Genomic DNA, 22,959 nt, shown 5'->3' with positions numbered 1-22,959 from the left:
CTCACCTTCTGATTCCCCAATTACACATTTATTAAAACACAATACTGTCCTACAAATCTCTGAGGTTCTGTTCATTTGCTTCAGACTTTTTTCTCTGTTCTTTGGATTGGTTAATTTCCATTAATCTACCTTCAAGTTCAATGATTTTCTTCTTTCTTTTATCTCAAATATGTGGTTAAACTAATCTAGTGAATTCTTCTTTATAGTTACTGTACTTTTCAGCTGTATAATTATAAATTGATTCTTTCTTTGAAGTTTCCAATTTGTTGAGATTTATTAGTTCACTCAATAGTTTTTTAAAATTTCTTTGCCATATTTATAATAGTTGCTCAACATCTTTGTCTGCTAAATATAGTATTTGCACTTACTAGTACCTGTTATTGAGTTCCATTTTTTCCTTGATTATTACTCTTTTCTGTCCCTTTGCATTTCTAATAATTTCTGGAGACCATATGTATTACATGTAGCAATTATAAATTTTCTTTTGTTCTTTTAAGGGTAGTCAGTTTATAGATATAGTAGTCAATTAACTAGCCTGGATTCAAACTGTGAAATATGTCTTTGCACAGTGTGTAGCCACTAATGGCTCTGTTCAGTTTTATTTTGTTTAGCTGGTTCCCTAGTATTTACTATATCGGCTGAGTTAAACTTTGTGAGCAAAGTTGGGGAGAGGTTCTGCTCAAATATCTCAAGCTTCCTTCCATTTTCTGCTGCCCAAATTGTGTGTGGATTGAGAAATGCAATCTAAGGCACGGCAAATCTGCAAATGTCTCCAACCTTTCAATTCTTACAGGATTCTGGCATCTCTTGCGTGCATGTATAGTTTACCAGTCAGCCAGAGTTGCATGAAGAGTTATCATCTCAGCGCTTCTATGGTCCTTTTGCTTCTAAAATTTCACTCTTTAATTTCTAGTTTCTCTTTCGCCTAACTTGAACCAAATCTACCACCTGTATTCAATAAAGCTATGGGATTTTCCTGCCCAAATTGGGATGGGGAGACTGCCAATGCCCCCCAGCAAAAAGGTAAAAAATTTGCCATTCTAACCCAATCCAGTAACAGTTTGTCAAAACTAAACACTTCTCAAATCATTGCTTCATTTTGGTCTTCCAGTGGTTGTCTTAAGAATTTTTTGAACTTGTACTGTCTTGTACTTGTTTTCTGCAGAATGGAATTGTCCATTTTCTTTATGCCACCATTTTTGGAAGTGGAGTCCTACTAATTTACTTTTAGAGTAGATGTAAAAATAGCTCTCTTGCACCACACCACACACACTCACACATATTGACCTCCTAATATACTTAATGTTACATCATAAAGATTTTTGGTTAAATCAATATTCAGTGTTCACATTACTACAACTGTAATGATATCTTGGCAATGTTACTTAAGTGTTCAACCTTCTGTTTTCCTGCTTTCTTTTTTGTGTTTAGTTTTCCAAGCACCTTTAGCTAATTTTTCCCATATGATGAAGTGACTTGTCTCAAGATTATTTGTTACATGTAGTCAAATGAATCAAAGAATTTGTTTCACCTTACAATTGAAAACGTCTTTACTATAATCTTCTCTCCCCTTGATTCAATCCAGACTGTTATCCTCTAGGCCTGCTGCATATCCCTGAAACTTCCTTAATCTGCTCTCCTGTGTTGAATAATCTGTTTCCTAAATCCCATGTCTTCTCTTTTGAAGTTAAATGCCTAGCTTTGGTAATAAACATCTTAAGGTAGATTCCTAAGAAAAATATCTCTGTGATCTATATTTTAAAACCATTTTACCAGAAATGTATTTGTTATCCTTACATTTGATTGATGATTTGTCTGTGTATAGAATTCTGGGTTAAATATTTTTTTCCTTCTAAATTATCAAGGTATTGCTTCATTATCTTCTAGCTTTCAATACTGCTATTAAGAAGTTCAATTCCATTCTAATTCCTAATCTTTTGTCCACTACCTGCTTTTTCCTCTCTAGAAACTTCATCCTTAGTGTTCAGAAATTACTTAATGAAGTGGCTTTGAGTAGCTTCCCTGACATCTCTCCATTAATTATACTTGATACTTACTGGGCCCTTTCTGTTGACAAACTTAAGCTCTACCTCTGGAAAATAGCTTTAATGTGTTTTTGGTGTTTTGTTCCTTGAAGTTCTATTCTCTATTCTCTCTTTCTACAATTTTGATTATCTAGAAGTTGGGTGTCCTTACAGGCTTGATCCATTTATTCAAATAAATATTACTGGATACCCACCATGTGCCAGATATTGTTCTAAGTATTGAGATTACAGTGATAAATTGTTTCTTCTCAGTGACTTTACTCTGTTTACTTGATTATTTATTTGTCTTTATCTCTTTCATGTTGGAGGTTTCCTCAAGTATTTGTTGATTGTCAGCAATCAATTCATATTTAAGTGTAAAGTACTAAAATGCCAAAAAGAAGTTTTGGGTGTAGGAACAAGCCTTGTTGACTGTAAGATGGCTGAATATGAGCTCATTTTTTGTTGAACGACCTCTAAGAATTGGTGTCTGCAAATCTTTTCTCCTGTTGGTATTCCTCCATTATTCTGAGATAGGGTTCTCAAAACTCCTACCTTGAGAATATTATCACGTTGAGACTTAGGAGTCTTAGAACTCCACATATAAACTTTGAATTAATTGTCCTGCTTCTATCTAGCCCTTGTCTCAGACAGTCTTCTCTGCTACCTGCTGCCTCCAAATTCTGACCAGTTCTAGGGTTCTACGGTGAGTACTGGCTCATTCCTCATCCAAATGATTTTCTGTAGACACTTATGAGTGTGTTCCCGCATGTCTCTCAGCTTTACAGCTTCCAAAGAGAGTTTGCTTACATTTCTTGTTTATGTCACTGTTTTCTCCTTTCCATTTCTCTTTGTCTCTGTAGATGTAAATCTTTTTTTATTCTCTAATGTTTTGACTAGGTTTCAATGAGGAATGAAAAGAATTTTAAAACTCAATTCACCTTAACTTGAAATTTCTAAGTGGTTGCTTAGGAGGCTTGCTTTCATTCTCCAAAAATAATATTGAGGGTAGCATCCTTTACTACTACTCATTCTTCCTTTTATGTTCACTCTGAGCAAGTAACTACTTACAAGATTCTGATTTAAAGAACAAAAGTTATCACCATCTGCCTTCCCTTATGTACAATAGCTTCACTTAAATTACAACTTCTAATTAATTATATTAAAACAATTATTTGTCACCCACAAAATTAACACAGCATTTTGTAGCTCTCTAGATATTTTTAAACTCTATCTTTAAATAGTGATATGTTTTAATTATCAGGATTTTCATTATTATATTTTAAAGTGGTATAACACAGACTTTGTAGAAAACATAATTAACATTATTGGGGAAAAGAACAAGGAACAGAGAACAAAACTCAAAATGTGTTTTCTTCCATTTTGACAGGTTCTCTCCCATACTTATCCCTGAGGCAGAGGGCAGTCAAAAAAAGCAATTTCTCCATCATCTCTGGCAACCAACTCTTCTAATTGAGGAGTTGTATTAAGAAAAAGCTCCAAACTTCTTTAAGACAGACTCAAGTATGAACTTTATGCTATTGCTTCATATCTACAAAGAGGATATGAAACATTAAAAATAACCCAACTTCATAATGCTCAAAACTCAATACTATGTACTTATAAAGGTCAAATACACAAAGTTCTTAGAATATTGAATGATATATTAGTTGATTTCTATTTTAAAAAGTATTGATTCACAACATATATTAATCATCCATCTTTCACATATATTTCCTATAAAATCCTCTATTGGTTTTTTAACAAAAAGGCAACCATTTTGGCTTTTTTATTATGAAATTCTTACCTGATGACATGGTCTCTCCCAACATTACCTTGCAGCGCTTACAAATTACTTTGGTATTTGCCTTTGGTTTCTGTAGAACAGAAAAATGTCATTTAAATGTCATTCGACTTTTCTTAAAAGGAATATATAATTTTAACATAGTCTCTAGAGTATACGTTGAACTTTACATTTTATTTTGCCCTCACTAAATACTGGGAATACATTGAGTTTGTGTGTATAATTCACATGCAAAGAGATAATTTTTTTTCAATTCTAAAGACAGAATAATGAACAGACTAATTTTTCTAAACCTAGCCACTTCTTGATGATCTAAATGTTGCCAGATAATTTGAACAAGAAGCACCTTATATTTCTAGAAAGTACTTCCAAAAAACCCTAATTATTTAGAATTGGCAGATAGTGGGCAACAAAAGCAGAGAGGATAGGTGACTTGCCTCGTGTGTCTGGAAAACAGAAGAAGTAGGACTTGAACTCATTATTTTGACTTTTATTCCAGTTTAACTTATGTGAAAGAAATCTAGAAATCATAACCACCCATCAGAAGTTAAAAATATCTAACCCATTCATATAATATTATTTTTCCATTTAAGACATGCATTGTAACAGGAAAGATGGATAGTGTTCTGGGACAAATCTAACCCATTCATATAATATTATTTTTCTAACCCATTCATATAATATTATTTTTCCATTTAAGACATGCATTGTAACAGGAAAGATGGATAATGTTCTGGGACAAATCCCTGAAACATTCTTAAAATTCAAAAATCCAAATTCATTATTTGGGATACAGATTAAAATAGCTAGCATTCACTTATTCATTAAGAAAACAAAAAATGCTCTGAGATACAGAGAACAGAGGGTGGTTACCAGAGATGGGGTTGGGTGAGGGGTAGGCAAAAATGGGTGAAGGGGGTCAAAAGATACAAACTTTCAGTTATAAAATAAATAAGTCATAGGGATGTAATGTACGGCATGACGAAAAAAGATACAAACTTTCAGTTATAAAACAAATAAGTCATAGGGATGTAATGTACGGCATGGCGACCTATAGTTAATAATACCATATTGTATATTTAAAAGTTGCTAAGAGAATACATCTTACAAGTTCTCATCACAAGAAAAAAAGTTGTAACTATGTATGGTGCTGATGTTAACTAGACTCATTGTGTGATCATCTGACACTATTACAAATATCAAATCATTATGCTGTACACCTGAAAGTAATATAATGTTACATGTCAATTATGCATCAATAAAAATTTTTTCCTGATTTGTAGTTTGTTGTAAGAGATTATATTATAAACAATAGCATAGTGATTAATAGCTGAGTCTGGGACTGGACTTCCTAAATTTAAATCCCAACTCCGTTATTCACTAGACTCGTGACCTGTGATCTTGGGCAAGTTAATTACCATTTTGGTGTCCTCATCTGTAAAATGTGGTTAAAAGTAGCATTTAACTCATAGAGCTATTTATTAAGATTTAGAAAGGAGTGTTGTAAAGCACTGTCCTGGGCACAGGGTAACTGCTAGGTAGATATTATTTAATATAATACCCTTTGGCACACATCATTCAAGAAATGGGCCAAAAAACATACTTTCACAAAAAGAGACCAATTTTTTGCCTTTTACTAGACAGCCACTGTGTATTAAGAATCTAAAACAAATGCATCCATATTAATACTTTGGTTAGAGTCATACAGTATTTTTCTCACCTGGATACATTGCAACATAGCAGAAATTATATACAAGTGAGCAGGGAGAAATAAGTTCTGTAACTCTGGCTACTTGAGGTCATGTCTCATGGGAAACCACAGAATAGAGTACTGGTCTAAGTGAGGAAGTACAGTGACTTTCCAGTGTGGGATAATATACATATTAATCTAAGGTATAAGTCTTAACAGATTAGTATAAGGGAGTAGAATTATATTTCCCTTAACATAACTACTTCATGAAAAACTATATAAGAAGCACAATAAAAATGAATTCCACAGAGTGCTGCTGGTAACTGATAGAGCTGGTATTTGAATCCAGCTTTCTTAGATGCTAAAGCTTATGCTTCTAAGTACTTACGCCAAATGTTTTCCAAAGCAATTCATAAAATCAGTTCAATGGGTTACAGCCTGAATTTTTAAAAAACAAAATGCAATAGAAAATATCACAGTGCTTCAAACATAGGATAAGTATTGCCTCAAGAACCCTTACTTGAGGTGTGTTAATGTATCTGTGTCTCTCTGTGTGTATTATCAAATCTTGATGTAAAAAATGTATTTTTTACTTAGAAGTCAAAAAAGCCCAAAGTCACAGACATAGAAACCAAGGTAGGTCCCAATTTGTTGAGGTCCAGGCAAGGTTATAGGAAGAGGACAGCTCAGAAACCAGGTATGCTCTACTGTAAAGTTGAATATTTTGGCAGTTTCTGCTTTCTTACAGTAAAATCTGCCTGTATGGCTACAAATTGGTATTAAAGACACTTTTTAAAGGATCTTATTTTGTCCAATTCAGACCATCCTCATTAAGCTTTACCAAAACAAAGGGTTTTACTAAAAACTAATACAGAGTGTTAGAGTAGCATTGCTTGAGAAAAAGGGATTTTCTATTCGAAACAGACAATTTTTCATCAGGTACTCTATTATGTACTTCATTTACTTATAACACATTTCACTTTGTCTTTCAATGAAGCAGGAAAAGTAGTTTATGTTGCTTTGTTTTTAAAATAAGATTCTATCATTCATTCATTCATTCATTCATTCATTATGGTGACATTGGTTAACGAAATCCAATAAGTTTCAGCTGTACAAGATTCTATCTTTGGAAGACCTGGGTAATCAGAATTTTAAAATCTGATCAATAAAAAGTAAATTGCCTCAACCAACCAAATTTGTGGATTTTGATTCAATGAACTGACAGTAGAATGTACTTTTGATATAACTGGTAAAATCTGTATATGGCCTAGACTGTATAAACTAATAATTGCTTATTTTTTTTAGGTGTAAAAATGACACTGTGGCTAAGTAAAAATGAAAAACCCATACAGGGATGAAATGACATAATGTCTGGGATTTGTTTTAAAGTGCCTCAGAAAAAAAAAATAACAAAAAGGACAGATGAAGCATACTTTATGAATCATGAAGTTCATAGTTCTATTCTTTTTTATATTTGTGGGTGTTGACAAACTCCAACACATTATTCTAAGAAAATAAAAAAGACACCTATGGATTTAACAAAATTAATTACCAAAATCAATAAATTAGTGCTAAGTACCCTAAGAAAGGAAAAAAAGGTAAAAACGGTTGTTATACTCTCTAGCTATAATATAATTGAAGTTAAATTTCAATTGTTCTTTAAAAAATATGATGAAGTCATAAGCATGGCTATACTTTCTAAGTCTAGAATAACCTTGTGAATCTTATATAAGGTAGACATGCCATCTTTACCACCTATTATAAGATACAAAGTTTTTATTATGTTGATAGACACAAAAAAATAGCACAAGAGGTAACAAAGGCAAAAACAAGGAAATCTTCAACAGATATCTTTAGAAAACAAAGGTATATACTGCTGCCACGTTAACAGAGGCACAGATAACAAACTGTATACTCTAAGGGAATACTGAAAAAAAGATATAAGTTTTAGACTTTATGTTTGCTCTTTTTAAAATCAGATCTTTTAAATTATTATAACACTTAATTTTGTTTAAAGAGAAACTGGTTTGTAATGCATTTTTCTTGACCTATGCTTAAAGGAAAGAATAAATTAAGTCCTGCAATGAAGCAGCCTAACAGTGTGGGAACTCTACAGAGCAAACATCAAAGAAAGACATTGTTGTGGACTAATTAAATCAATATATCTGAGAGATGGCACTGCTGCTCAGAGAGGTGGATTAGCCTCCTGTCCTCATTTTTATTTTCCTCTGTGTTGTTTCACTTTCTAAGGACTCTTGATATTGTCTTGCCAAAAAAATGTTTCCCAAGAGATACCATTAGGATGCTGTGTCACCATGTGACATTTCAAAACCATGCTAGATGGTAGATTGGGTGATATGAGAAATAGGTTTTCAATAGCACAGAGCAGCCTTGTTCCCACAGGAGCCTTGAGAGCACTGTTTAAGCAGTCCCTCCAAATTTATGTTACTATTTTGGTCACAGGCATACTCTTTCAACTGTTGCAATATGCAATTAAAGCGAAACTTCCATCTAGGCTAACTTGAAAGCAATCTTGTCAACAGCAGCTTGTCATGATAGTAATTTCCCAATCTCCCTGATACTAAAAACCACAGTGTCTGAATATGAAGGGTGTTCCTTTAACACATAGGACGGCTGTTCACAATTAAGAGAAATTCTTATAAATTGCATCCTATAACTGATATATATATGAAGAATATGTTTTGATATAGAGTGCAGTTTATCTAAAAATGGAAACTCATGGTTTCTCTTAATTTTTCTCCACTTCTCTTCCACTCACACTCTCCAAATTATTTTTTTTAATTTATAACTTAATCATAATAAGTTAAACCACTTAAAGCAGTATAATATTATGTGTACCGTATATAGTGAAATATGTAGTATATAAATTTAGATTAAAATAATAAGTTAAACCACTTAAAGCAGTATAATATTATGTATACCGTATAGTGAAATATGTAGTATATAAATTTCGATTAAAATATAATTTTAATATAACCATATTAAATTATAACAGATTTATATTACTTTACCACTTAATTTTTAAAATCACAGAAGACTAAAGTACTATAATTTAAAATGAATGAGGTAAAGAGATTGGTGTGTATGGTGAGAGATGAGGCACATAAATAATTATAACAACCTCCATATTTGATGAATTTCCTTACTCTCTCTCAAAATAGAAAATAGTTCTATAAACTAACTTACAACCAAAGAGCTGCCCAGCTGCTGCGTATTTCCTGAAGCGTCTCAGTTCTCATTATAGAAATTAAATGAAATTCAACACATATTACTTCTGTTCCTATCAATAATCAGATGTTAAAACGAAAATCCTCTGGCAAAAATTTTCTTTACTTTTTTAAATCACATCTGTATTGACTTGCCATCAGGAGAATGACTTCTCACCAGGTCCAAGTCAATGCCATTGATTTTCTTTTAAAATAAGGTAAACCACTTGTTCTCTGCAGGGAGAGGAAACTGCCTTCTCCCTAAAGCAACTTTTACAGCAAGAGCCACCAGACCTCACATTGTCTACCACCAACAGAGAGCCTATAGCTCTAGCTTCATGTCCACGCTAGGGCTCCTCCATTTCCTCTTCTTCCTAGTTGGCATCTGCTTTTATGACATAAGCAGAAGTCTAGACTATGGGCAGACACAAGAAAATGCCTAGGTCTAATTGCAATTTGAATTTAAATCAGACTATGAAGATAAAATGTACAATTATGAAATATTGAAAACAAGAAAGTAGGGCGTTTTGGTTCGTAAAATGGTAACATTCCCAGTTCTATGCATGAAGAAGTCCTCTTCCCCTTCTTCCTCCACCCCTGTGGGCTATTTTGCTTTAAGGCCATATGCTCTTACTATGTCAATAGAGCAGAGCTGGAGAACAGAGGCAATTGAAAACAATGGATTTTGGTTTTTAGAACAGTCTGTGTAACAGGCCCTGAATTAAGAAAAGATCAGCAAAACTAGTTTCTAAGCCAACCTCTGCATTAGCATTTATTCTGAAGATATTTTACCAATTTAAAATGGTTCTCAGAAGAAAGACGGTGCGTCACCACTGGGGCTAGTTCAGGTCTTGGCTGCCACAAATCACTTCTTAAATTCACCAAGAAGAAAGAGTCTCCAATAAAACAGTCATTCTCTTGTGGATGAAGTGGCTTATTCGCAAAAGGGTCCGGGTGACAACACCATTCTCCGACTAGAGTTCCCCAGTTGTCACTTGGCAATGGGAGCACCCTGAGGAGCTTCCTAGTAGAAAGAAGAAAAACTATTTTTTACAGAACAAAATGGAAATGTAGCATTTTCTTAATTAAATCAGCATGAAAGATTAAAGAAACACATTAACGACATTGCTTGCTGTGTTTATTTCACCCCAGATTACAAAGGTAATATATACTCACTACAGACAATTTTGAAAATGCAGACAGCTACAAAGAAAACAAACATCCATCCTTTCCTTACTGCCCAAGGACAAGTAACAACTTTGTACATGAAGGTATATTTCCTTGCCATCCTTTCAAGAAACACAGTTGTACATATGCATACCAAGTCTGGGATCAGAGGATGTATGCAAACTATATCTTGCTTTCATTGTTTTATTTAATTATATTATTCTTAACGACTTCATTCTACTATATAGGAATACCAAAACTTTTTAGATCATTCCCTCATTGTTAGATATTTAGGTTTTCAGTTTCTCATTATCAACAACCCTGTGATGAACATTCTTATTAGAAAACTTGTGTATATATCTGATTATTTCCTTGGGAAAAAAATCTTATGAGTGTGAGATTACAAGCACAAATGATATGCATATTTTTAAACCCAATACCTGTATTGGCAAACTGCTTTCCAAAAAGGCTATAAGAATCTGTAATTCTTCCACTTACCTTCTTCAAAATTTAATACTATATATTTTTTTCATGTGTGGATGAAAATGTTTCCAATACAGCTTTAATTGGCAATTCTTTAATTAATGGTGTGATTGAACAGACATATATTTAGTGATCACTGTGTTTCTTCCATGAATTGTGATCGATGACTACTTTCTGATGCGGTATTATTGTGTTATTAATTTATAAAAACCTATTCTATATTAAAGATAGTAGTCCTTTGTCTATCATTTGTGGCAAATACTTTTTTCATTGTTATTGTCTTTTAATTTGGTTTACATGTCTTAAACTTCGAATCACCTAACCCTTTTCTTTGTGATTTCTCTCACTACTATTTTTATAAATTTTTTGCTTTGGAGTAATTTTAGATTTACAGGAAAGTTACAGAACAGTACAGATAGTTCTTATATACAGTTAACTTAACTTTCTCTAATGTTTACATCTCATTTAACTATGGAAGATGTGTCAAAACTACAGACTTTATCCGGATTTCCCTAGTTTTTCTACTAAGGTCCTGTTTCAGGATCCAATTCATGATAACATACCGCATTTAGTCATCATGTTTCCCTAGTGTCCTCTAGTCTGTGGCAATTTCTCAGTCTTCCCTTATTTTTTAGAACCTTGAGATTTTTGAAGAATACCAGTCAGTTGTTTTGCAAAATATACCTCAGTTTGAGTTTGTCTGATATTTTCCTTAAGATTAGACTGGGCTTATGGGTTTGGGGAAAAAATACCACAGAGGTGAGTCCCCTTCTCATCACATCATATTGGAGGTTACACCTTATCAATATGACTTATCACTGGTGATGTTAATTTTGATCACTTGGTTAAGATGATACCTGCTAAGTTTCCCTACTAGTAAAGCTACCATCTCTCCCCTTGTATACTCTATTCCTTGGAAATGAGTCATTAAGCCCAGGCCACACTCAAGGGGAGAGAAATTAAGCTTCGCTCTGCCATTCTTTTTTATGCTTAGAACATTCTTATAATTAAGTAGTCCCTTATATTTCCTAATAGTTTTCTTTTTATGGTTTCTTTTTTCTTTTCTAGACAACAATAGATAATTGAGATTTTACCAGGTGGGAAGCCAAACGTGGTTCACTTCCATTCTACTCTAAACTAGGAAGATCGGTCTAAGGGGAGAAGAAATGAGAGCAGGATAATGAGGACATTTCAAAATAATTTATCCTGAGAAAAACTGAGACTAGAAATTTGCTCATGGTCTTTCTAATGTCCATGAGCATTGTGAATGCTCAAAGCATCCTGAATACTTGCATATTTCCGCTCTTATCACTGGAACCATGTGCTTACTAAGAGTCAACTGTGTTTGATCACAGACCTGTTTATGACACTTGTGTATGTGACATTAGTTACATAATTCAATTAAGTTGTAGGCAAACCACAGAAATATGAGTTGCTATTCCTCTGAAATCTAAAGCTTTCAGACTAGATGAAAGCCAGTTGTTAAAAAAAAAAAAATCACTGGTGGGATGTGGGAGCTATAACTATAGAACAGTGGGGAGAAGAATAAAAAGTCAAAATCTAGAAGAATTCTGCAATCAGACTGTTGCAATAGTGTTTAACTATTCATTCCACTTTAAAGAAACTGAACTGGAAATTGTGGATGATGAATTTTGGATGGCTTAAGTGAAAAAAGCTATACAACAGTGGAGTCATATTCAACAGAAAGATATTGATTCCATAATAAATTACTGGTAAATTAATGTATATTTGCATGTTTTAAATAAAATGTTTAAGATGTTAATTTATCATTTTTTAATGATTCTCCCATATCAACCCTTTCCTTCATTCGCCAATCAACTATGAGTCTCGTAAAAGGGCAATTACATTATGGAAGACATTTAATTTATAACTCCAAAGGACAGAAGTAAGAACAAGAAAGGCTGATTTTAGTTTAATAGAAGAAATTTTCCTTTCAAATTAGGAGATGCTGCACCACTAGCATTATTCAAGCTTCTGAGCCTGTTAAAAATATTAAGTGATCTTTTAACATAGTTTCTAAAAGTCTACTATGAATCAGGCATTATGCTGACACCAAATATTAATACATACTGTCTCTTTTCTCAAGGTACTCATGTTCTAGAAGATACAAACATATAAACAAATACTAAAACCATAATGTAATAAATGCGCATAACACAGTAGTGGTTCTAAATTCCTGTGGGGTGGAGGGGGAGGAGACAGCTCAGATCTTTTTGAAAATTTGATGAAAGCTTTATAGCTCCTTTCTTCAAATATACATTCTCACATGCATGTAAAATCGGCAGATTACTTTAGAGGATTCATGGATTTGCAAAACCAATCCATGAATTCAGGGCAATGTAAAAGTGCTAGGAGAGTAGAGTATACATGGACTTCAGAGAAGAAATAACATCTGAGCTGACCTTTGAAGGATAAATAGTAGTTCTCTAGGCAATGGATGGAATTAAAGGCATTAAGGGTGGAGGAAACAATGTGAAGATGGCACCATATCTGTTTAACTTAACGCTGTATTCCTAGTGTCTGACACAGTGCCTGATTCATAGTGTAAGTCCTTAAATATTTGTTAAAGGAATGAACAAGCATATTTTCATAACTTTAACATGCAAGGCCCCTGGCTGGGTCTGCTGCATACTGGGATGAAAAGGTTAACAAACCTTTTCTCTTGCTGCCTGAGAACTTGACCTTTGGTTTAACCACCTAGTTCTGTTACCCTGGGAACCAAGTAGATGGTAGGCATCAATTATATTGCTAGGCGATGCTGCTTATGGTAAAAAGGTTCCCTGATTGGTAAATGGTATCTCGACTGGGTAGAAGTATAAATGAGCTGTAAATATCTCATGAGGATGCCATGCTTTGGACTTCCCCGAATGCAGTCCTTTGTGGAGACTGCCAAAGAATTGTTTCAAGAGATACTTGCTGCTTAGGGCCTGAGGCTTCTTCTCAGGGTATCTCCTGCACCTGCCTAATGTGGATCTTGCATTTTACACCTGGAACCATGTTGTATGGGAAGACAAGAGTCCCCAAACAGTTATATGAGCTTGTTTGAACTGCTGCAAGACCCCTTGTTTGAACTGCTGCAAGACTCCTGCTGAGAGGAATGCCTGATGTTGACCTGCTGGCAAGAAATGTGGCCTGTGGTAGTGTTGTGAGTCTGCATGTTTAGTCGAACTTAAGACCTCTGGTGGGCACTACACACACCTTTTCCATTTAATGCTCACTAAAACTTTGTGAGATAAGAATTTCCATTTCCCTTTAACAGAGGAGGAAATGTAGGCTCAGAAATGTTAAATAATCTGTACAAGTTCACACAGCCAGAAGTGATAAATGAAGGCAGGATCTAAATCCAGGTCTTCCTGGCTTCAAAGCTAACCTCTTTCCCATGGAAAAGATTCTTTCCCCTGGCAATGCAGAGCATGAGTAAAGGAGAGACTGGGAAAATGGGACAGTGGCACAATGTGTAGGGTGTTACATGGCAACCTAAGGGGCATAGACTTGGCTCTACAGATAAGTGGGAAGCATTATAGAATTTTAAGCAGAGAAGTGATAGGTCAGATTTGAATTTTTACAAAGAAGAGAAAGAAGGCAAACAAAAGTGCCTAGTTAGAGTGGAAGTTTGGCCTAAACGGGCTCCTAGATCTTCTTCGTCACTAAGATTCTCTGTCTCTTGACATTTTGCACGCAGTCCTAATAAGTAGATCCTCAATACTGTGCAAAAGACAGCAATATCAAAATCTCATGCATGATTATAAAAATGAAACTACACCAAGATTTACAGAGGTTTGGAAGACCTGATGCACATTAACATAAAATGTGATATTTCAAACTTAACTTGATCCTACTTCACAATGAATAAAAGCTATAATATATCCCATAAATACCTAAATAGTACACTAGGAGCAAGAAAGTGCCTAATTCACAAACCATTGCAAAGGCAAAAGTGTTTGTACAGCAGAAATTTTTCTGATGTTTTGAAAAAACATAAAACTTTTTAAAACAAAAGATGTATATTAATCACAGCACCACTGGAAGTATATCTATCGCAAACTGAAACTTTGATATGATCTACTTCCCAAGAGAACTTTCAAAATAGGTACAATTTTTTTCAAGGTAGTTTTTAGGTAAAAACCAGCAGAAGCTCAGAAAAAGAGTGAAATGGCCTCCTGAATTTTCCCTCAGCTTAAGATTCTGTGATGAACAGCAACCCATGTTTACAATAAATTAAAATTTTCTAGTTAATTTTAATGCATCTTAAGCAGAAGTTTTTGAGAAAAGTAACTTAAAATAGACAATTTTAACCAATACTATTGACTGATGGTGTTTATTGAAAACTTAAACATATAGACAAGAAAATGAAATGCCCCTAACTTTAAAATTAACCATTAATCAGTGAAAATAACAATGGTAATAACATAAAGCTTTTACAGATTGAATTATAACCAAGTGGGCTTTAAGAATTTTAAGAACATCAAATATCTAAAGCTCAAAATATGGTTGCTGGAATTTAGATAAATTCAGCATTATCCAACTGGTAGGCTACAAATGCTATAAACCTAGCTTTGCATTTTATTACCATTATGTACATAGTATGATTGGATCCATTAAAGTACATTTGTTTTATTCCAAAAGTTTGCACAATGTTACCATATCCAGTTTGTGCCTGTACTTTTTTTTTTATATACCTCTTTGTTCTCTTTCATAGAAAAGTGACTGTATTCATGGGAGTTATTTTCAGACTACAATTATAACTGGTCTGTCAAGTGGACTAATCAATTGGTTGGATATTCTGACATCTCTTATTGTTTCCATAAAGTCTATTCTGTTTATATCCTTCTAGAGTTTCAATGTCCTCATGAGCTGCTGGGCTGACACCTAGCTCGCTGCTGGTGAAGGTGGAATAGGGAGGGCCAGTCCAGAGACCTCAAGAGACCTCTCATACAGACTGAAAATCAAAAAGCTTATGTTTGAAAGTCTACCCAACTGATGTTAATTCAAGTCTGACATGAATTTATTTCTAGAAGACATAACAAATTCCAAACACAATGACCATTTAGCTGTTTCTGACACTATTCACAAAGAAGTAAATTTTGTTATTATTATTGCTTAATATTAAGATCTGTTAGTCTCAATGAGAGTGTAATCAAAAATTGTAGAAAAACTGCCAAACTGGCAAAAATGCAGATTGGAAAATTTTATTGTAAAGAAATAAAGCAGTATTTGTTTTCAATAACCAAAAGAAATGGCTAAAAAAATGTGATCCTAAATTCAGAAAAAAGACTGTTGTAATAAGCAGATTTCATGTGCTTTGGTACTAAGTATTAAAAGGCTTAATTAAATTTAAAAGGTTAAACAGTCCTCTGTACCTTACTTCTATAATTTGCTTGACAAGAATCTTCTTCAGTGATTAAAAAAAAAAAAGGAACAAGCAATAGTCTGGCAGTATCCACATAACACAAATCATAGAATGCAGGTACAACTTTGTGAGGTTCACCAATCACAGAATTTTCATGCTGGCAGGACTCTTATAGGTTTATTTAATCCAATCTCCTCACTTTACAGATGAGAAAACTGAGGCCCAGAGAATTAAAGTGACTTGCTCTCAGATGACAAGGCTAGCCAGTAAAAAGATCTCACGTCTGCTCCATTGCTATTAGAGGAGCTCCCAGGACAGATAAATCAGCATATTCCAAGGTGCCTTCCTGGTTAAGATGCCTGCAATTAGTTGATTTTGATTATAGCACATAAAGCTTCCTTTAAAATACCTTTAGTTTAATTTCCTACTTAACAAGAACAGAAGATGTCCTTACCACCTCATAAAACAGGTAACTAAGGGAGAAATAAGACCACTGGGCTTAATATAAATAGTCAACATGAAATTCTTATGTAGATACTGGAGGAAGCATATTTTTCCATAAAACAAGGAATGGGGCATGCTGCCTAGAGTGAAATGTAAGGTAAGTCTCAAATCACCTACTAAGGATTTCTCTGTGTTGCTCAAAAGGCATGCACATACCAGACACATACGTGTGATAGGAAAAGGCTTTCAGGTAACCTTGCTTAAATGAAGCAAGGGCTAAGTCAAGTCTACTGTTTATCTTCTTAGAAAGAAAAAGTGAGAAATGTGGGTCATTTTCCTGGCACACCTAAAAAATAGAGTCCTGAATCTAAAAGATTTAAAACATTAAACAAGGTAATTTGCTAGTTTGTTAATAAGGCCAATTATGGAAAAAAGGGTGGAAGGAGTCTGTAAAACTAACTTAAAAGAGCTTTTTGAACATTAATATTATATGTGTTACAGTCTTTAACTTTCTTCATGAGTTTGGAAAATAGGCCTCATTACATTTACTTAAGAAGAAGCTGACTTCTGGGTATTTACTTGAAAAATCTGAAAACATATTCCTAAAGATGTAAGTACCCCTATGTTCACTACAGCGTTATTCAGGTAGCCACATCACGGATACAACCTAAGTGTCCCTTGATGGATGATTGGATAACAAAGATGTGTTACATATGTACAATAAAATACTACTCAGCTGTAAAAAAGGATGAAATACCATCATTTGCGACAACATGGATTGATCTTGATAGTATCGTGCTAAGTAGAGTAAGCCAGATGGAAAAGGATAAGAATCATATGATTTCACTCATATGTGGGATATAAAACAGAAAGCAACAAACAAACAAACATAGACAACAGTATGATGGTTACCAGAGGAGAAGGGAGTTAGGGGAAAGGGTGAAGACGATAGAGGAGGTCAAATACATGTTGATGGAGGGAGATGAGACTTTGGGTGGTAAGCACACAATGCAATATACAGATGATGCATCACAGAATCACACTCGACACTTACATAATGCTGTTAACCAATGTCATCCCAATAAATTTAATTAAAAAAAAGAAGCTGAGGAGATATGGACAAGGTTCCCCAGCTGCTAATTAGTTAGGTTAAAGTTCAAACCCAGGTCCCATTCTCCCATTCTAGCCTCTATGCTACATGGCTTCTTAGGTCAGGATTAGAGAGAATAAATACTGTCTTTCAATGTTAGCTTCTAAGCCCTTATTCTTTTCAATCCCATAATCATAAAAAGAATTGACAGAAAACAGAAGATACAGTTCCTGAATAGGAAAAACGGGGACTATAGGTAATGATTTTTCATATCTATATCCTTTTCCAATGAAACACAAATATCAGCCAATAAAGAACAAGCATATCCTTTACTATAAGCAGGACCAGAAAACACTGTTACACTGACTTGAACTTGCTCCTACTAAAAGTTCTAGGTCACTTCATCATTGTATGGGCATGTTTTAGAAACTTCATGTGAAAATTAAACCAAAGCTAAAATAGACTGACAGAAGGAAAATGTTCTTGGTTAAACTACAGTGTAAACCGGGATGCTGTGGAGCTTTCAGGCTAAAATGGGCCTGTCACAGAGTGCGTACTTGGCAGCAACGTCAGCCCTCAGGTAATCCGGGCAAGGGCATTCTCCTCTCCTCTGCGGAGTGAGAGTCACCTCATTTCTTACCCAAGGTAATCATTCAGAGGATGCTCTGTTCACAGTCTCTCACTTCCATTAGGCTAACTTTCTGCGATCTCACCTTCCTTGGACACTGCCAGGAATCATAAAGCAAGCAGGAGGCTGGCAGAAGGCCAAAATAAACACCCTAACATTGATTCAATTTAATCTAGCAAGAATTTATTGACAGTGCACTGTCCATCAGGCACTGTGCCTGATGCTGGGGATGATGATGATAAGAATAACAACAGCAGTAGCTACCACATACTGAATGCCTACCATGTGTAGACATTGTTATAAACAATTAACTCATTTAATCCTCCAAACAACCTTAATTTGCTTGACAACCTATTGTTATCTATATATTTGTAACAAGGAAATTGAGTCATGGAGTAGTTTAGTAACTTGCCCAGGATCACAGCTAGTAAATGGTGGATGCAAACCCAGACAGTCTGGCTTCTGAGTCTGTACTACTAGCTACTATACTATATTGTACTCTAAATACATGGGGATAAGGAATACAGGAATTAAAAAGACTATCCTCACCCCCAGAGCCTATAGCTTAATTGGAAAGAAAGACAAGTAAACCTTAGAGGAACACATAAACCAACCCAGTGTTCAGGGAAGGCGCCCAACAGGAGATGTCCTATCAGGTGAATTTAGTAGCTAACCAGAGAGAAAGAAGGTTATTGGGTGCATTCCAAGGGAGAGGGCAGCTTTCATTAAATCCTAGGGTGGCGAAAAGCATGGAGAGACTTGGGGACCACAGGCTGATCATTAGAGCTGTGCACAGAATGTGTGTAAATAACAGTGTGTTGTTTTGTGGGGGAAGGAAGAGGGTTGGGTAAGGAGGGCTAAAATATAAGGGTGGAGAGGAAAACAGAGGCAAACTCGTAAAGGACCTAGCATGGCATGCTAAGGTCTGGAATTTATCTTGAAAAATATGGGAGGCCATGGAAAGGTTTGAACAGGGGAGCGAGCTGCATCTAACAGTCAGTAGTGTAGAAATGGTCAGATGAGGGCGAACCTAGAGGAAAGGGAAGCAGATAAGGAGCTGGCAACAAGTGCTACTAGGTGAGAAGACAGTAGGCCTGACTGAGGTAGTGGCATTGGGGTGGAAGAAAGTGGACTTACGTGAGCAATGCGGGGAAGGAAACAGCAAAAGTACCTGGTGACTGACTACATACGAAGGATAGGGAGGAACGGAAAGCGATACCACCAGGATTCTACCTTGAGGACGCAGGTAGAGGTTTGGCATGCACTGAGACAAGGGGCCTTGGAAGAGGAGCAGGTTTCTGATGGAAAAGGACCCATTCACATTTAAATCTCAGGCACTTGTCTCAGAGGAAATTCATCTAACAAAGAGCTCTAAATTCCTTCTTTAAATATCATTCACAAATAATAAGGTTTTCATCTGTCTTTCCAGCCTATGAGTGATCAGAAGCTAAAAATTCAGGGGGAAGGATTTATACCCACGAAACAAGGAAGCTGACAGGAGAAAGGGAGCAGATAGAAAAATAATTTAAAAGGACAACTTGGGAACAAAAAGAATGCAGCAAAGAGCCATTTCTGTCTCAATAGGGTAATCATAGCACATTGCAAGAACAGGTTGTAAGATTAACCTTATCATCAAGAAAAGGTTAATTTGTGCTCTATAGGCTGTTTTAATAAGCAGAGAAATAGGAAATGGATTTTAGAAAGGCACTAATAGAAATAGTTCAAATAAAAAGTCTGAACTGCTGCAAAAGCTTCTGTTATTTAGAAAATTCACTTAATGTAGAAAACCTCAGTTACCAACATGATGGATAAAACATGCAATTGGTCCCAGGTCTCTTTTCAGGAAGTGCCACAGTGATCAACCCAGGCTCTTCCACCAAGATAAGCCTTCCGCCCTCAAAGCCAGCATCTAATTGTTCCCCTCTGTCACCTTGAGAAGACCTAACTACTCTGTGATTACTGGAGAGCTTTATGGTTGATTTTGCTCAAAGTGACATTAAGCTGGCTCTCATTTTAAGGCCATATACTGCTCCCTCGGCAATTACTTCAAAAATTCTAATAGAAAAAAGAGAAAACCATTGCCAGGTACAGAATTAATCAGTGTCAAATACATTCCTTACCTGTCCTTTATTATGACTTCACCACAGGATTGGCAATAAAATGTGCAACAGTCTTGGGCTTGTGAGTTTTGATTAAACACTGAAATCAGTTCTAAAGGAAATCAATAAAATAGCAAATCTTAGGATTGCGACAAATATGTTAATATATTTATAAAAGTTTAATAGCCACAATAAATTACCATCGATAAACACTGTTTATGGTCTACCCAAAAGGATACATTTAATTAGTGTTATCTGATGACTCAACCAGAAGCAAATATTGTGAAGTGTTTTCAAACCAACAGATTTTGCTATGTGTTTCAGAGCTAGGTAAGGCCGTAGATTACCCATGTAACATGCTGTTGTGTTACTTCTCTCATTCCATAAATACCAACATTAAGGATGAGAGAAAAGGGTCTATTTCTTTCACATCAAGCTAACTACACAGAGCTGCACTATCTTTAGCTTTTCTCTGCTATGTGTTAGGTGGACTTTTTCATCTGCGTCACTGCTGGTAAATAAAGCTCTTAAATTTAAGTTTAATTTGATTTAAACAAGATTTATGTCCACTCTGACATATTACCAGTATGAACAAACAAAATGAATCTTGAAACTGGTCTTTATTAAACCAGTTCCTGGGAATGGAATGGCTCCTAAGAAGAATTCAATCTTCTGAGTGCAAAACACAATTTCTGATTAAAGCTGTAGAAAAACATATATTTTCTACATTATTTATGTGAAGTGCAGCATAAGGCAGTATGTTCTCTTAATTTCCATTACTTTATTCATAAGAAAGACAAATTTTTTCATCACCCCATCTCCCCCCCAAAAAACCCCACCAGAAATATGTCTATTAAAAAATCTAAAGAAACGAGGTCTTATCTATTAGAATCAAACAATTTGAATTTGGTTTATGCTACTTTGTATGTATTGTAAAATTAAATAGGCCTGGGTAAAACATCCAAAATATTCTTTTCGGAACCAATAAAATTTTCAGTGAAATACTCCCCTCTGCTGGTCACCCAGCATGATCTACCGGCTCAGGTTCAAGTCAGAACTTTCTGCCCTAGTGGCATCATGGGAGAGCACTGCCACCTGGGGATGAACCTAATGCCTGTGCTGTATCAGATTTTACTGTAGCCAGTGCCATGTGAAAGGTCATAATCTGATCTACATTACGTTCTAAAGAGTATAACATATGTTTACTAGGGTCTTTAGAAGAACGTTCTTCTAGTTGAAACATAAACTTTTTAAAAACCCCGAATCACAAATGAATGCTAAAAATTTCAAAACTCACTTCCTACAATATATTTTGATTCAAGTTTACATCAGTATGCACCTATCTGACATTTATTCATTCAGCAAATATTTATTCACCACCTATTATGTGGAAAGCACTAAAGCAATTAAGTACTGAGGAATCTACTTTGCATACTCTTTCACGCACTGCAGAACAGCTTTGAAAGCTTTCGTTTTCAGGTATTTGAATAAAATGTTTTAAAAATATAAAGAAACAGGAGACTAATGAATGCAAACAATATGCAAACCAATACACAGCAGTCAATTTATTTTGTCCTCCAGTTAAAACCAAAAAATAATGTTTGCTGATTATAAAATTTTTAAATAGTTCAAGTTTTGCTATTTGTATATTAACTTTTACAGAATATGGGTAAGCAACAAACCAATTCTGTCTCTGGAAGGTTTCTATACCTCCTTAGTATGAGACCAAAAATCACATCCCAGAAAACTAGCAGCAGATCTGAAAACATCCCACTGTGGCTTCTATGCCTGCCTTGCCCAGATTCCAGATAGACAAAACATTCCTGCCGTGGTTACTGCTGTTCATCATGGCTAAAGAAGTGGTGATGACTTCACAAGATCCAGGCTCCCACAGCTTCTTCCCTAAAACAATGCTTCCTCTGCCCACTCTTAGGTACACTCAGAGAGTTCGTTAGTTCATTTCTCATCTTGGTGACCCATTCTTCTCTCCATGAATACTCCAACAGTTATTCTTAGTATTTATCTTCTGCCATTTAAACTACATACTTCTTTTTCTTATCCTTGTCCCTGAAACCAACTCCACCCAACTCAGACTACTTATTCATTAATCTAGTAGTTGAGAAAAAATTAACCCTCCAGCAAAAAAAGGAGAGAAGCTCCGTCTATCTTCTCTTTCTTTTCAAAAGTCAGCATAGAGACTCAAGGGAACTGAAATATGTTCCATATCTCTTAAATGGCTCTTCAGAACAATCCTGGTGACCCCACCTCTAGGCTCCATGTAACTCAGATGAAAGCCTTAGTATAAATGGGGCAGCAGTGAAGTCTCATAGCTGGAAGAACTAAAATCCTTATTTGATAATGAACATCTCATTGGTCTGTTACAGCCTCTGTTTCCCCTTTTACATCATTTTTAATGCTCCAAAGTATATTACTTACATGGTAGGAGATACGATAAACCAATAATTTTCAAAAAATTATTCTGAGAAACGTTTCTACTGTTACTGAATCAATGTGCCAGTAATAAAATATTGGAAATATGACAGGCACATCAATCAAAATCAAATTATGCATCAAACTCAATTTCAGAATCTTTACCTGTACTGTTCTCTCTACGTAGTGTCTCTACATGGGCAGGATCATTTCTATCACTTGGTTCTCTGGTCAAATATCACCTCCTCAGAATGGCCTTTCCTGACCACCTTCCACCCAACCCAGTCACTCCCTATCCCATTATTCTGCTTTACTTTGCCCATAGCACTTTTCTCTGTATCCAAGTAATTTTAATTTGGTCATTATCTATTCCTACTCATTAGAATGTAAGTGCCATGAGGGCACAGACCATCATAGCTTGTTCACTTCTGCATCCCAAGAACCTAGGTCAATCCCTAGCATATAGTATAAAGAAACATTTATTGAATTAATGAGTTTCTCT

The 22,959-nt window shown here is 35.1% G+C and overlaps 1 protein-coding gene across 3 annotated transcripts in view; it reads right to left on the bottom strand.

The window, feature by feature from the left end:
* The window catches only part of UBE3D (ubiquitin protein ligase E3D), a 132,859-nt gene that overhangs the window by 102,150 nt on the left and 7,750 nt on the right, over positions 1-22,959 (bottom strand). For all 3 annotated transcript variants that reach the window (XR_001518178.2, XR_003044455.1, XM_015600297.2), the window contains exons 3-5: positions 20,049-20,139; positions 9,538-9,769; positions 3,832-3,901 (exon numbers count right to left, since the gene is read on the bottom strand). Coding sequence is in view for 1 of the 3 variants with exons in the window: in XM_015600297.2 (XP_015455783.1) it covers positions 3,832-3,901; positions 9,538-9,769; positions 20,049-20,139 (393 nt within the window). In the remaining 2 variants the exon portion in view is untranslated. The remainder of the gene's footprint in view (positions 1-3,831; positions 3,902-9,537; positions 9,770-20,048; positions 20,140-22,959) is intronic.

Source organism: Pteropus alecto, unplaced genomic scaffold, assembly GCF_000325575.1.
Source record: "Pteropus alecto unplaced genomic scaffold, ASM32557v1 scaffold7, whole genome shotgun sequence".
Classification (NCBI taxonomy): domain Eukaryota; kingdom Metazoa; phylum Chordata; class Mammalia; order Chiroptera; family Pteropodidae; genus Pteropus; species Pteropus alecto.
This window is presented reverse-complemented; position numbering and strand designations above follow the sequence as displayed.